Source organism: Centrocercus urophasianus, unplaced genomic scaffold, assembly GCF_019232065.1.
Source record: "Centrocercus urophasianus isolate 14NV4802_14NV808 unplaced genomic scaffold, USGS_Curo_1.0 seq_15, whole genome shotgun sequence".
NCBI lineage: Eukaryota > Metazoa > Chordata > Aves > Galliformes > Phasianidae > Centrocercus > Centrocercus urophasianus.
The window spans coordinates 25,778,812-25,793,116 of record NW_024884697.1 but is presented as its reverse complement, the minus strand read 5'-3'; the positions used below and the strand labels follow the sequence as shown (position 1 = coordinate 25,793,116).

At 35.0% G+C, this 14,305-nt stretch overlaps 2 protein-coding genes across 3 annotated transcripts in view; one reads left to right on the top strand and one right to left on the bottom strand.

Annotated features, from left to right (window-relative positions):
- Nucleotides 1-14,305, bottom strand: part of IMMP2L (inner mitochondrial membrane peptidase subunit 2) — a 446,040-nt gene that overhangs the window by 253,072 nt on the left and 178,663 nt on the right. The window lies entirely within an intron of this gene.
- LRRN3 (leucine rich repeat neuronal 3) lies at nucleotides 6,768-9,380 on the top strand. The gene has a single exon (XM_042815416.1). The coding sequence runs from the start codon at nucleotides 6,846-6,848 to the stop codon at nucleotides 8,970-8,972; it is 2,127 nt and encodes a 708-aa protein (XP_042671350.1). The 5' UTR covers nucleotides 6,768-6,845; the 3' UTR covers nucleotides 8,973-9,380.

Below are 14,305 nucleotides of genomic sequence, written 5' to 3'. Positions count from 1 at the left end.
AAAAAACTACAGACTGAATATCTAACAGAAAAGCCTGGAAAATTAATTCAGGATCATGATACGAAGTTACTACAGTGCTTAAGGAAAGAGAATAAAACCTGGGATATTCTGAGATTGTCATAGTGACATCTCTCTGCTTGCCCTGTCTCAGTCATCCATTGTCATTTTCCCTGTATTTAAACTGAAAGCTCCATGGAATAAAGGTCACAGTTTTGTTCAGCAGTGAGGTTGGCACGCAAGACTGAGTGGTGCTCATCCACCAGTATGGCTCCAATACACAATGCTGCTGCCACAAAGGCTGCCAAATCTGTAACAGTAACAAAGTTATATTCTATTTCTGCTAAGCACTGAGATTATGATTGATAAATGCCTTGCTTCTCATGCAGGTGGTCCAGCAGTCATCTGCCATTCCGTGTCAATCATGCTAATCCACTTTAAAATAGGTTAGGAAATCAGAACTGTATTTTTTTCCATCCTCAAATTTTCAAAAGGCTTTACAAAGTATTCGTTCACGTCCTTTGAAAAGTTATTTCAAAATAAAATATCACATCTCATATCTTAATACTCTTTTGGAATATTTCTGTTGCTTTCAGCGTCTATTTTCAAAGCTTTATGCTCTGTAACACATTTACAGAAGGCAATTTTTATATTGATACAAGAAATAAAACTACAGTAAGTTTTTAATGAATTGTATATGGTGAAATCTCCTCTGATATCTCTTAAAATGCTTTAATGGGGAATAAACAAGTGCACAAGGAGTGTGGGCCAGACATGTTTAGTGAACGAGATAGGGTAAATCTCCCTTGGATCTAGCTGATCATAATGTTTCTTTGTGGATACACAGAAATTACTGATGTATAAAGTTTTGCCATTCTTTTCTCATAATGATCTGTGCGTGAATTTGTCCTGTTTTACATTTACATTCAACATCTTAAGCATTCAGCTTTCTGTCAGGGAAATTTATTCAAGGAGAAGGAGAAAAAATATATATAATGAAAAGGAAGTGTAACAAGCTCACAAAATAAACACAAACACATACACTGAAATAATTATTCAGGCACTACAAATTGCTTCCAGGGTTAAATACAAATAGCACTGCCCCCTCCTTTACATCCAGCACTCGCTGCTATACAGGGCAAGCCTGATGTTCCAAAAATCAACCACTACAGAAAATTAAAGATGACGTTCAAAATAAAGCAACTTTCCAACAACAATCCCTAGTCACTTTTTTCAAATATGTCCAGAAATTTTAGATAGTCATTTTTGAGGCTTTCAACCTAAGGCTCTCAAAATACAACTATCACTTGAAAATGTCAGCAGTCCAAGTTGAACACCTCAGAAACATATCCATTTCCAAAAATTCTCATTCATGTTTTAAAGCAGACCTGTGTGTTAGCTGTTTATAACAACATAAAATAGTAAGAGCATATTAATTTATATTTGTTAATTCGTAAAGAGGTTCTGCATGAAACTCTTTGCTTCAGAGAGTGGAATGAAAGAGAATCAGCCAGCAGTAGCAGACAGTCCTTCTGTTTTCACACAGCCTGTATAATTTCCAACAATATCACCCAGTAGAGCTTACTTATAGAAATATTTTATTTCAGAACAGGTTCTCTTATAAATGCCTACTGCATTATTTCTTTGCATTTTAACCTAAATTTGTACTACCTCAGTCACAAACATTCCACATATACCTCAACAAAGGCATCCTAGTTACATTTTTAAAGAGGGGAAGGAAAAAAAAAGATTTTAGCACAGAGTCTCGAACTATTGTAAATAAATATGCTTTTGCATCTTCTTTTTATTCAAGAAAACATTTTTTGATTTTGAGTATCCAACAAAGAAAGCAGCACCCAAGAAGTGTCAGAAAAATATTAAAATTTCAAACGAAGTCTGCGTAACTCCACGACTTCTTCTTAAAATAAGTAAATAAGTAACGCTGTAGCCACAGTCAAGTGAGGAATGAAATGTCTCATCCCCAGTTTTTAGTTAGTGACATTTCTGCCACCAGGATTTCTGTCCGCAGAACTGCTCAAAGTGGTTATAATGACAAGAACCGAGAAGTGGCTCTTTCGGTTGATGCTTTTTGAAAGGTAGCTTTGTACAAACAGCTGTGTTTTCAAAATGCTTGCCACCTCTAAATTGGTCCTCGTGAAGTGAACTGTTTGCCTTACTGCCAACAGGGCACATTGCAGTGTAGCTGCTGCATTTTTAGTTTTTATCACTGTCTCTCTAACTGCTGAAGTGGAAAAGAAAGATTGCCAAAATCTGACGTGCTTCTTTTCCTTTCTGCCCACTCTGACTTGGTTTTTAGCTGTCTGTTGCTCCAGTGATGAGAAACGTTGCTCAGTTTATTCATTCACTGAATGTCTTTTCCAGCTCCAATAATGGTGATACACACTTGTGAATCAAGGCTCGAGCTGTCAATAGCAGTGACCAAAGCCCACCTAAGACATGCCAATACATTAAACCTAAGAAGCACACCATATTTGATAAGACCATAACCATGGACTGAATGTAATTCAGATGATCTTCCAGTAGAATTTAAGGAATCTCTCCACAAAGATTTAAGCACCTTATGACATAAGATCTTGTACAGGAAAACAGTAATCCTGAATAATTTTTAGATGGAGACACCACTGAGACCTTTTAATTGCAGACATTAGTAACCAAATAACAGCATTTTATCCAAATGAGAGAAAACATGTATAATCAAAGTGCACATGATAACTTTACAGTGTAGTTCAGTAAAGATTTGTACATCAAAGACACCAAAACTATAGTTTGCAGCTCCTCCTGCTGCTTGTGTCCCCAGCTTATTGGTGACATTTGCTTCTGAGCCTCACCTCCACAGGTGTTTCTGTTGTGCATCATAATTCGCATAAGTTTTATGAATCCATTGCATTGCATCAAAAATACTGAATGGGCATCAAAAGCTGCAAAAGAGCTCTAATGAAATAATATTCTCACTTAATCATTTTTTTGTTTTTTTGAAGGCAAAAATTACTTTTGCAAAGAAACCTTCATGTATTTAAATCTCAAATATCTTAAATACTATTCAAAGGAACAGGACAGGTTTCTTTTTGTTCATATTAGTACCTTTAAAATTGGATATTTGAAATGCAAAACTACTGGAAGGCATTAATAAAAGTTCTGAAAATCCCTGTTAGTAACAGTATTTCAATTTGATCTTTATTTACTGTTATCAGTATACTAATGAAGAAAGGGAATCAAAGCATTCCCAAAGTTCAAAGTCTCAAACAGTTAAATGCTTACTCTCCGATTATCTCTTTGAGGCTGCATTCTTCAAGGAAATTGAACTTCAATTACAGTTTATAGTCTTGAGTGCAAGATAGCAGTTTACATGGGGTTGATTTTATTACAGTAGGCTGCAGCTCACTTCTGAGTTCAAAATGGTTTGTATACATCTCAAGGTTAGAAATTAACTACATACACACACAGAAGCACAGACACATATCAGTTGACAAAAGCAGAATCATAGTCCCATACTCTTTAACATCATACTGAGCAATGAATTCTTCAAATGGGACCAGAAAACTTATCAGCAATCTGTATTTTCTTAACCTCTTCATCAACATTCTCTATTGAAGCTTCACACAACACTACTACTAGAAGCAAAAAGACCACAACACTGCTTTACTACTCAAATGACTGTACATAAGTTTTCCTGTGCATTTCACTATTTCTCTTTTTTCTATAGTGTCCTAAGTCATTATGGGTGTTCATACTACTCTGCAAATAAAAATTCCATGCCATGAGTGATTGTCAGTAGCAAGTCATTTTCATATAAAATAATACTTAGATATTACACTAGTTAAAACAAAAATCTTTCAGAAGTGACTCTGTAGCAAGGACAGAGTGAAAATTATTCTGCGATCAGTTCTTCAAGGCACTCAACCCCAGTTAATATTTTATACAAAGCAGAAGCACATCAACTGCTCAAATAAGAAAGATTTATGCTACAACACCACATGAGCTTGAGTTGGTCTCTTATTAGCTGAAGCATTCACCAGAAAGAGAAAAGACATCAGATTAAATCATAAGGAAAAAGAATTTCAACATGGATTTCTCACATCTTTTTTGGATGTCATTTGCGGAAAGCCTCATCTAATATGTGATGTGAACATGTCCACTAATGCTCCTGTTTTGGCATGAGAATATCAGAGAAACTAAAATATTAACTGATGTTGGCACTATGTACATAAAAAGGTAGTAGTTTGTATGCTTTTACTGGTAGAAGATATCAAGTAGCTAGAACTTCACACATTAAAAATCCATCTCAGTCCACATCCAACCATTCACAATGACCAACAACAAATGTCCAGTGTGAAGCAGAAAAGCAGGTCAATTACGTCATTACTATTTCTCAGAATGTTTTCCTACTCATGAGCATGATAACGAAATCTAAATACTGAGCTTAGATATCCACAGAGCAGTTTGTTCAACCTCAATAATTTTAATAGTTAAGGTTTCCAATGATGTTTCAATCATTAGAAGCTTACAGTTTGTATTCACCACACTTTCAAATGTATTTGCAAAATACAATTCAAATAAATTTCCAGAAGTCAACAGGACATGTGTCTAAAGAAAGTACATGAAGAACAGGACTCAAAAAGCACTCCCTCTCTTCCTCCCTACCTTTTCTATAATAAATCACATCTGTGCATTTGGCCTAGAATGATTTCTACCTAGAGATCTTTAGTAAATGGGACAGTACTCTAGATACATTAGGTAGGTAATAGGTACATTACTTACCTTATGGTGGATAATTTAAGAGCAAGTTATAAGCTAGACATTAGCTGTCCAACACATATCTTTATTTTTCTGCAAGCCCACATTCATCTCATTTCCCAGAACAAAGAAACAGATTATATTTTTACTATTTCTGTCAGCGTGTCTTCACATTTCAGTGTAAACTGGGCCATTTCCATAAAAACATATTATTAATCCTCAAAACAGCAGAATGTTTTCTGTATGTTTACCTCACACATTGTCTGTTCACTTTTTTAAAGTAAAATATTAAATTTCCTTAAACGTATATAACATAGAAGCCATAAACACTTGCCAAATGTTCTTCAAATTGGCCCAACTCTCATGCAACTCAGTATAGTCCAACACCTTTCCTCTGAGCTGATATGGATTGTCTATTTGATCAATATGTCCAGTCCTCCTGAGCCTGCAAAGGAAATCTGAAATCCAAATTCTTGACACTTGACTTTTGTAATTCTCTCTATCGATACCAACAACACCTCAGAAGTTATTTATCAATGTCTGTGAAGCATTGATTCTCATCTTACAGTTTGTAAACAATGTCACTGTGAATTTTGATGTAAGAGGCAAAGGGGAAAAGGGCGCAGGTGTGTATAATATGGTAGTCTTCTCAGATAAAGTATGGTTTAAGTTAGTGTATGGACTATTTTCTGAAGTAAAAGCAGCAGCTAATGAATACTACTTCAAATATAAAACATGGAAACTTTTGAATTATATCACTTGGAATACAAATACACTCACAATAGGACATTTTTCCATAGAAAGAATAAGTAGATAACAAAAATCTAAAGAAAAGACACATTTGACACTTCAGGACATCCAGACTCCCATCTTTATTATCATTTGGGATATGAAGAAGATCTGTAACTTCATTGAAAATTTCAGATTCTTGCAGAGGTATGGATTGAAAGGGAATTGCTAGCATTGACTATTTTTTCTTATTTCTCTAAAGACATTTTTCTTGCTTTTTTTAATCCCTTGCAATTGAAATTATTGAAGCCAAAATATGCACGACAGTATTCAGACTGGGTATGTCAAGATGACAAGCTATTTATTATGAGGTATAGTATTCTTTCCAGTAATTACTTAAAGAAGGAGGTGGTGAGGGGAAGTTTCACTCCTAAACAACAGCTACAGAAAGAATCAGAAAATAATAGAAATAGTGGATTATTTCTGTTTAAATATCTCAGAGGCTCATCTAAGTATGTCACCATAAGAAATGAGTATTAATCCAATCATTTCATTTTCCCTTGATTACATATAAGTCATGTTCTTTATATTTTTAAATTTCACATTCAAAAGTTAAGTATTCATTCTCTGTAGAATTTTGCTCAGTGTTTACATTTTCAAAGCCTACAGAACTCAGCCTGCTTCTGGTGATAACTGTAAGAAAAAAATAAAGTATTTTAAAGGAACATAAAATATGTAGAAAAATCTCACTGATATATTCTGCTTTATACTTTGTAGATCTTCATCTTTCTTCAGAGCAATGCTCCACTGGATATATGACAAGCTACAAGTCTAAAGATATATTACTATATTAACTTCATTTATGCTATTCGGATACCACTACAATACTCTAGGCACCACAGTCATTTTCTTTTCTTACTTGCAATAATTAACATTAGAGAGCAAGAGATAGCTAAATTAATTTATAACTTTATAGTTTCTTATACTAATTATTTCCTCTTCTTATATTTTAGGTCATCCTGTCATTCCTGCAAACACTAATCAATCATGGGATTTGAAGTTAATACTACTAAATAAATGAATTGCTTAATCTCCTATGACCATCTATACATGCCTCATCTTCACAAAGCTTATCAATTTTATGTCATCAAGGACAGAGTGACCTTCATTTCCACAAAATGTCTCTTGCTACTGGACAAGTTGCTTGTAAATTTATCACTTATCCTCAGGAAGAAAGTCCTTCGAAATCTGCCTCTGACAAATGCAAGTCTATGTTTTATCAATTGACCGGCTCATACTGAATTCCAAAATCGTAACCGTGGAGTACTAAAGGATCTCTTACTTTTCCGAGCATTTCAGCTAAAATGAAGGACATGCAACTCAAAATTAATTTTCTACTTGGCCTAGTTATCACTGCAGTGGTACAGGCTGTAGAAAAAAAAGCAGACTGCCCAGAGTTGTGTATATGTGAGATCAGACCTTGGTTCACTCCCCGGTCTGTATATATGGAGGTTCCGACAGTGGACTGTAATGATTTAGGCCTTTTAAATTTTCCAACCAGACTGCCTGCTGACACACAGGTTTTACTTCTACAGACTAACAATATTGGAAAAATTGAACACTCAGTAGACTTCCCAGTGAATTTAACTGGTCTAGACTTATCTCAGAACAATTTATCCTCGGTGGCCAGTATTAATCTTACAAAAATACCACAGTTGCTTTCTGTGTACCTGGAAGAAAACAAACTTACTGAACTCCCTGAAGAATGTCTCTCTGGACTCCACAACTTACAAGAGCTTTACATTAATCATAACATGCTTTCTATGATTGCGCCGGGAGCTTTCATAGGCCTCAATAATCTTCTCAGACTTCATCTCAATTCAAATGGTCTGCAAATGATCAACAGTAAGTGGTTTGAAGCTATTCCTAATCTGGAGATTCTCATGATTGGAGAAAATCCAATAATCAGAATCGAAGATATGAACTTTAAGCCTCTTATCAATCTGCGCAGCCTAGTTTTAGCCAGCATAAATCTCACTGAAATACCAGATAATGCTTTGGCTGGCCTTGAAAATTTAGAAAGCATTTCCTTCTATGACAATAGATTTGTTAAAGTGCCCCATATTGCTCTTCAAAAGGTTACAAATCTCAAATTTCTGGATCTAAATAAGAATCCCATTAACAGAATACGAAGGGGGGATTTTAGCAATATGCTACACCTGAAGGAGTTAGGAATTAATAATATGCCTGAACTGATTTCCATAGATAGTCTTGCTGTTGATAATTTACCAGATTTAAGAAAAATAGAAGCTACCAACAATCCAAGATTATCATACATTCATCCAAACGCTTTCTACAGACTTCCCAAGCTGGAATCACTCATGCTCAACAGCAATGCACTGAGTGCCCTGTACCGCAGTACAATAGAATCGCTGCCTAACCTGAAGGAAGTCAGCATACACAGCAATCCCATTAGATGTGATTGCGTCATCCGCTGGATTAACATGAACAAAACAAATATTCGCTTCATGGAGCCAGAGTCTCTGTTTTGTGTAGACCCTCCTGAATTCCAAGGCCAGAATGTGAGACAGATACACTTCCGGGAAATGATGGAAATCTGTCTCCCTCTGATAGCTCCTGAAAGCTTTCCATCTACTTTGGAATTAAAAACTGGCAGCCATATTTCCTTACACTGCAGAGCAACAGCAGAACCTGAACCTGAAATCTACTGGATAACGCCATCAGGACATAAACTTTTGCCTAATACTATTTCTGATAAATACTACATTCATTCCGAAGGGACATTAGACATAAGTGATGTAACAGAGAAAGAAAGTGGCTTATACACATGCATAGCAACAAATTTAGTTGGGGCAGATCTAAAGTCAGTCATGATTAAAGTGGATGGCTCTCTCCCTCAGGACAGCAATGGACCTTTGAATATCAAAATCAAAGATGTAAGATCTAATTCTGTTTTGGTTTCATGGAAAACAAGTTCTAAAATTCTGAAGTCCAGTGTTAGATGGACTGCTTTTCTGAAAGCTGAAAACTCTCAGGCTGCACAGAGCGCTCGAGTACCATCTGATATAAAGGTGTATAACCTTACACATCTAAATCCATCAACTGAATACAAAATTTGTATAGATATTCCCACTATTTACCCACAGAATAAGAAACAATGTGTCGATGTAACCACTAAAGGACTAGATACAGCAGTGAAAGACTATGAAAAGAACAGCATCATAGGATTTCTTGCCTGCCTTGGTGCTCTTCTGGGAATCATCTCTGTGGTGTATCTCTACAGCTGCATCTCACGAGACATGAACTATGATGTTCGACACAGCTATGTAAGGAATTATCTGAGGAAACAATCCTTTTCACTCAATGAGCTTTATCCTCCTCTAATCAGTCTTTGGGACATGGGCAAAGAAAAAAGCACAGCAATGGAAGTTAAATCAACTCTAATAGGCGTACCAACCAATATGTCATAAATATCACTTAATTTCTGAAATAAAAAGCACAGGACTGTACGTGTGCTAAATAAAACAGAAACAAGAAAAACTGTATCTTCTAGAAATTAGATGCCTGGACTTTGCTGGTGACAAATAGGAATATGTACTGCCTCAGCGTAAGAGAAGAATTTTAACTAAGGCTTCTAAGAGTATTCTACCAACCAAATACAATTAACTTCATTTTCTAGAACTTTCGTGAGACTTTGAAGTCTGGAATACAGTGCAAGTAGCCAAGAACATTTTCTGTATTTTCTTTTTTTTTTTTTTTTTTTACTATTACTTAAAAGTAGTGGAACTGAGCAATACCTCCTCCTGTGCTGTATTACACACAATAGCCACGAGTTTTGCAGTGAAAGCTATACTAGGATTGACACATGGTGTAATGAAATGGACAAATTCTGTAGAGTAGACACAGTGAGTATGTGAAATTTTTTTATGAGGAAAATACATTTTTGATTAAAATCAAAACCGTTTTTGGCTTGTTTGTTCCTAGAGAAGTATTTGGGGTGCTCTTGTTTGACAATAAACAAACTCATGATAATATCTCTTAGAATATTTCCTTACATATTCTCCTGCTGAAATGCCAGTTGGAGCACGGAGGTTATTTTTGATGGTTTTAGGCTGTACAACTGCAATGACCCGCATAATAAATACTTTCACAAAGTATTTACTCATACTGGTCAGTAATAATAACTGTATTTTATGTATCGCTTAATCTGGGAGGTAGTAGAGATAAGGGATCTCCTGGAAAGAGTCCAGTGGGGGACCACAAAGATGATAAAGGCTCTGGAGCATCTCCCCTGTGAGGAAAGGCTGATTAACCTGGGTCTGTTCAGTCTTGACAAAAGAAGACTGAGAGGGGTCTTAATAATGAGTATCTTAAGTGTGGGAATCAAAGGGACTCTTTTCAGCAGTCTGTGGGGACAGGGCAAGGGGAAATGAAACAGCCACAAACTGGAGCGTAGGAAGTTTCGCACCAATATGCAAAGAAAATCCTTCACAGTGAGAGTGATGGAGCACTGGAACAGACTGCCCAGGGAGGCTGTGGATTCTCCTTCTCTGGAGATATTCAAGACCTGCCTGGATGCCTACCTATGCAACCTGCTGTAGTGGGCCTGCTTTGCAGGGGGACTGAACTTGATGATCTCTAGAGGTCCCCTCCACCCCTACAGTTCTGTGATTCTGTGAATGGCAGAAAGGAGACATAGGACTGACAGGGAAATAGATTATTAGTTATTGATAAAAGCACATTCTAAGCTACTTTGGTATTTTCCAAAAAGACTGAAAAATAAATGCATTTTTAGACTCAGAACATATAAATCCAACATTTTGTCTTCAATCAAAAGGGAAATTCAGTTATTAGTAATGTCTAAACTTAAGGCTGCGATACACTGAACTCATCTAGTTTGAACAGCTTAGATGACATTAAGGATTTATTTGTAAACCTGCGTGCTTCTCTTCAGCAATAACAACAACTGACTAGTTTTTAAACACACCAGCTTTCACAATCTAACAAGCAGTAAATGACTGACAGAAACATTATTAGTAGAAATGAAATAAATGAAATGAAATGAGAACAATGAATACCTGACTCTACTCATATCAAAGTTAAAATTCTCATGAGAGCAAGACTGGGCCCATAAGCAGAAATGTGCTCAGAATCCTGTTGATCAGAATTTTGATCACAAGCCAAAAGGGACTCTTGCAGAATAACTACTAGCAAGTACTCTAGAAAAAAGACATCAGACCGTTAAGATGGCTGAAGATATGGTGACTCCAGATAAAGAAATTGATTTATATATATGTGTGTGTGTGTGTGTGTGTGTGTGTGTTATTTCATTTGATGACTATAAGTACAAACAGGAAGAATGAAGAAAAAAAGTTATCACTGAATTTTGTAACTAGGGAATTAAATATCAACTGAATGCATAGGTAGCTTGTATAAAAAGTTAAAATAGGAGTGGCAAACATTACTTTTAAGTAATTCACATATTTTATATACTTAAAACTCTACAACAACATACATTTTATTTTTTTAGACTTGGCTAAAGTAAAAATTTCTATGGAATCATTGACAGCATGATTGTAGCTAGAAGCAGAACTACCTTTTGTACATATAAATTCTCTTTTTCCATCTATTTATAGTTTTTTTTATATAATTTCAAAGTATTATTGGCATGTAAACATTCATAACACAGAAAAATCATTTCATTTTCCCTTCTGCTATTTAATAACAGGCATTTGTTTTAAAAATATTTTTTTCTAATTAAGTTTTAGCATAATAAAATCATGCAAAGGTTATTTTCAAAGTTTTTAAAGGCAGAGAGAAAACAACCTGGTGTTTATTCTAAACCATCAAAAATAGGATATTAGGAGGTTTTATATGCTTCAATGAAGAAAAGAAAACCAGCAACATGATGAATCAGTGTCCTGCACAAAGGAACGCTGAAAGGCATCAAAGATGCTGAAATGGTGTTGCTGATTTCAGGGCCATAGACAGAGCTTATGGAGTGCTGCAGTTTACAAAGAAAAAGTACCCAGCACTGGGCCATCAGCGCGCAGACACCGTGCACGTTAACAAGAACATGTGGGTATGGCCTGTATTCCTACCTTTTGAATCAAGCTACAGGCTGAACTCACAATTAATACAGCTTGGAAACAAGAATCTCTTGCAGGCAGAAACAGCTCTGCACAGTTTTATATAATATGAATGAAAATCCTTCCCCCCATCTCCATCATCATGTAAGCCCCACTTATATCTACATTATTTAAATATCTCATTAAATTGTTTTGTTTCTAGATAAATTGCATTAGCGTATAGAATTTTTGTACTTAACTGCTAAGTAACTAAGCATATCTCACAACTATTTGAATCACCCTGTAATTTATCTTGATATCAAAATATACCTGAAAATATACCTGATATCTTAAGAAATTGATCGAAGAAGAATAGAAGAAGATTGAAGAAGAATGGAAACCTTGCTAGTTGCCCAGATGTAAATGATTTAATTTATCTCTCAAAAAGAAAAATGCATTTGTATTTTGTTAAATAACATTGCAATCCTCCTCTCACGTGACTCTGAGGAAGTCATTTTATAATTTAACACCTTCCTTTCTCCATTTCTGAAACATTAAGTTGAGATTTTGTTTTTCGTAGGAAAAAAGAACTTAGGTAACCAAACAACTATACAGACACATCTCCATAATCACTATTAAATTGACTAATATTCTTTATTTCTGTGTGTCCTATCAGCTATCATTTAAAAGTGCTACTTCAAGGAATACTAGGAAAATGCACAAAAGAACAGGATCAAAAGTGTCCCTACATTAGGTTACAAGGTCACAGATTTTTCAGTAGCTCATATAATTTGAGAATTTTCACACCATAAAATAGTGGCCAAACAATAGATTAATTTTATCCTGGCAAAAACTCTCTGAAACAAAAGAAAACAGAAGGCAAGATCAGTGTTTGAAATGTCAGTGTCTGGGTAAGCAGTACTTAAAGCATAAGGCATTAACTCAGTGTTTGGACTCAGTCGCCTTACCTCTTTCTGTCAGCTACTACACTGAAAATAGCAATGCTCTATTCATGGAAAGATTAACCATTTACTTCTTGGTAAAACATTTACAGATATCAATTCCAACATTCCATCAGTTAACAGAGACAAGATGATATATATGTACATTTAAGCTTTTGTTCTAGCTACCATAATGTGAAACTGCAACTTCAAGTGGTAGCTACAAAATACATAAAAAATGGCAATTTCCCTCTTAATAAAAAAGTCAATTTCCAAAATTCACTAATAAAATGCACTCTGTTTATGTAACCTTAACCAATGAACTCAAGATAACTTAGAGAATAAATAGAGATCCTTTCCTCAATCTTTTGCTGCCTAGTCATAGAAAAGACACAAGGATCAACAACTGTTAAGTAGTATTTGCTATTGGAAGACAGATGAGATGTTTCAGAATAAGTGCCTCTACAATGTAGAAAATAAGTTATTTACTAAATGATTCCAGAAGACCAGAGGAGAAAAATGCACTGAATAGAGTAAAATCAGATTATTGACAGGAAACTTTACATAGCAGAAAGTGTGTAATAAGTATGAAAACCACAGGAGACATTTTTAAGGATACAGTTAAACAAAACAAAGAGAATAACCTTTAAGCATAAACTACTGAAGACAAACCAAGATTAACAATTCACCTCATGCTTGGAAAAAGATCAGCTACCACATACTGTTTTCGTAGAGGCTATGAACTAGATAACTAGAAACATACACTGAGTTAAAAAGTACTGGTCTACTGAAGATCATTATAACATGTTACTTCATCGTAACATAGCTTATCAAAAGACATCTTGGATAAAACTGAAGAGGGAATGACAGAAAAAAATTAAACAAGTGATTTCTTTAGAACACTTTGGGGTTACATGATCAACAATGGAAAGATGATGAAATAAACTGCTAAGTAGGAAAAATATTCATTTTTTATGGAATTTGGGTTGACCTTGCCATCTAATTGTTTTTGTAGATTAGTTGGTTGGCCTACAAAATCTGCAATCTGAGTAGCTTCCAGTTTAGTGCCACTGGAAAACAACCTGAATCAGTCTCCTTGGGAAAAGACTAAAGAGATGCTGGTGAGAATACAGTGCTACAACAGTAGCCACAAAACAAGAAGAATAATGAAAACAGTAGAAATATTCTGCGAACACAATATGAAGCTACTGAGATCAAAATTCAACCCAGATGTCAAAGTTTGTGAAATGAAAAAATACCTAAATTATTGATTTAACTGCTGTAGAAGTTGGGTTTTAAACAAAATAATTGCAATTACTCATTTATAAACATAATTCCACTTCAGTTACAGCTAAAATGTGGTAAGATATGAATAACTGGAATATTAAAGTACATGGCCATATCCTGTCTTGTGAGATCTGTCCTTTGAAATGGAGAACTGACCTATTCAATGAAAATACTAAAGGAGATGAATCCTCCTGGAAAAAAAAAGAAAAAAAAAAAACTGCTGTTCTTCAAACATTAAAATATTTTTATATGATTTCTTTAGGCACAGGAAGAAGAACTTCCATTTTCATTTGCCAAATGACTGTGCAGGTATTTACATAACATGAGTTAATAACAAATCATGAAATGAAATGCAGATACAAAATGTTGACATTCCTGTAGAACACTTGATATTCACTGAACTAACCATTTCAGATTTTTAAAAGTTCATTTGGAAAAAAATATGTAATTCTTTCTAATTGTCAGCCCACAATGACATTGAAGTAGTACTCTGTAAATGAGTAGCCT

Bases quoted from the DNA above. Each gene is read 5' to 3' on its own strand.
- LRRN3 (XM_042815416.1), top strand. From the start codon at position 6,846: ATGAAGGACATGCAACTCAAAATTAATTTTCTACTTGGCCTAGTTATC.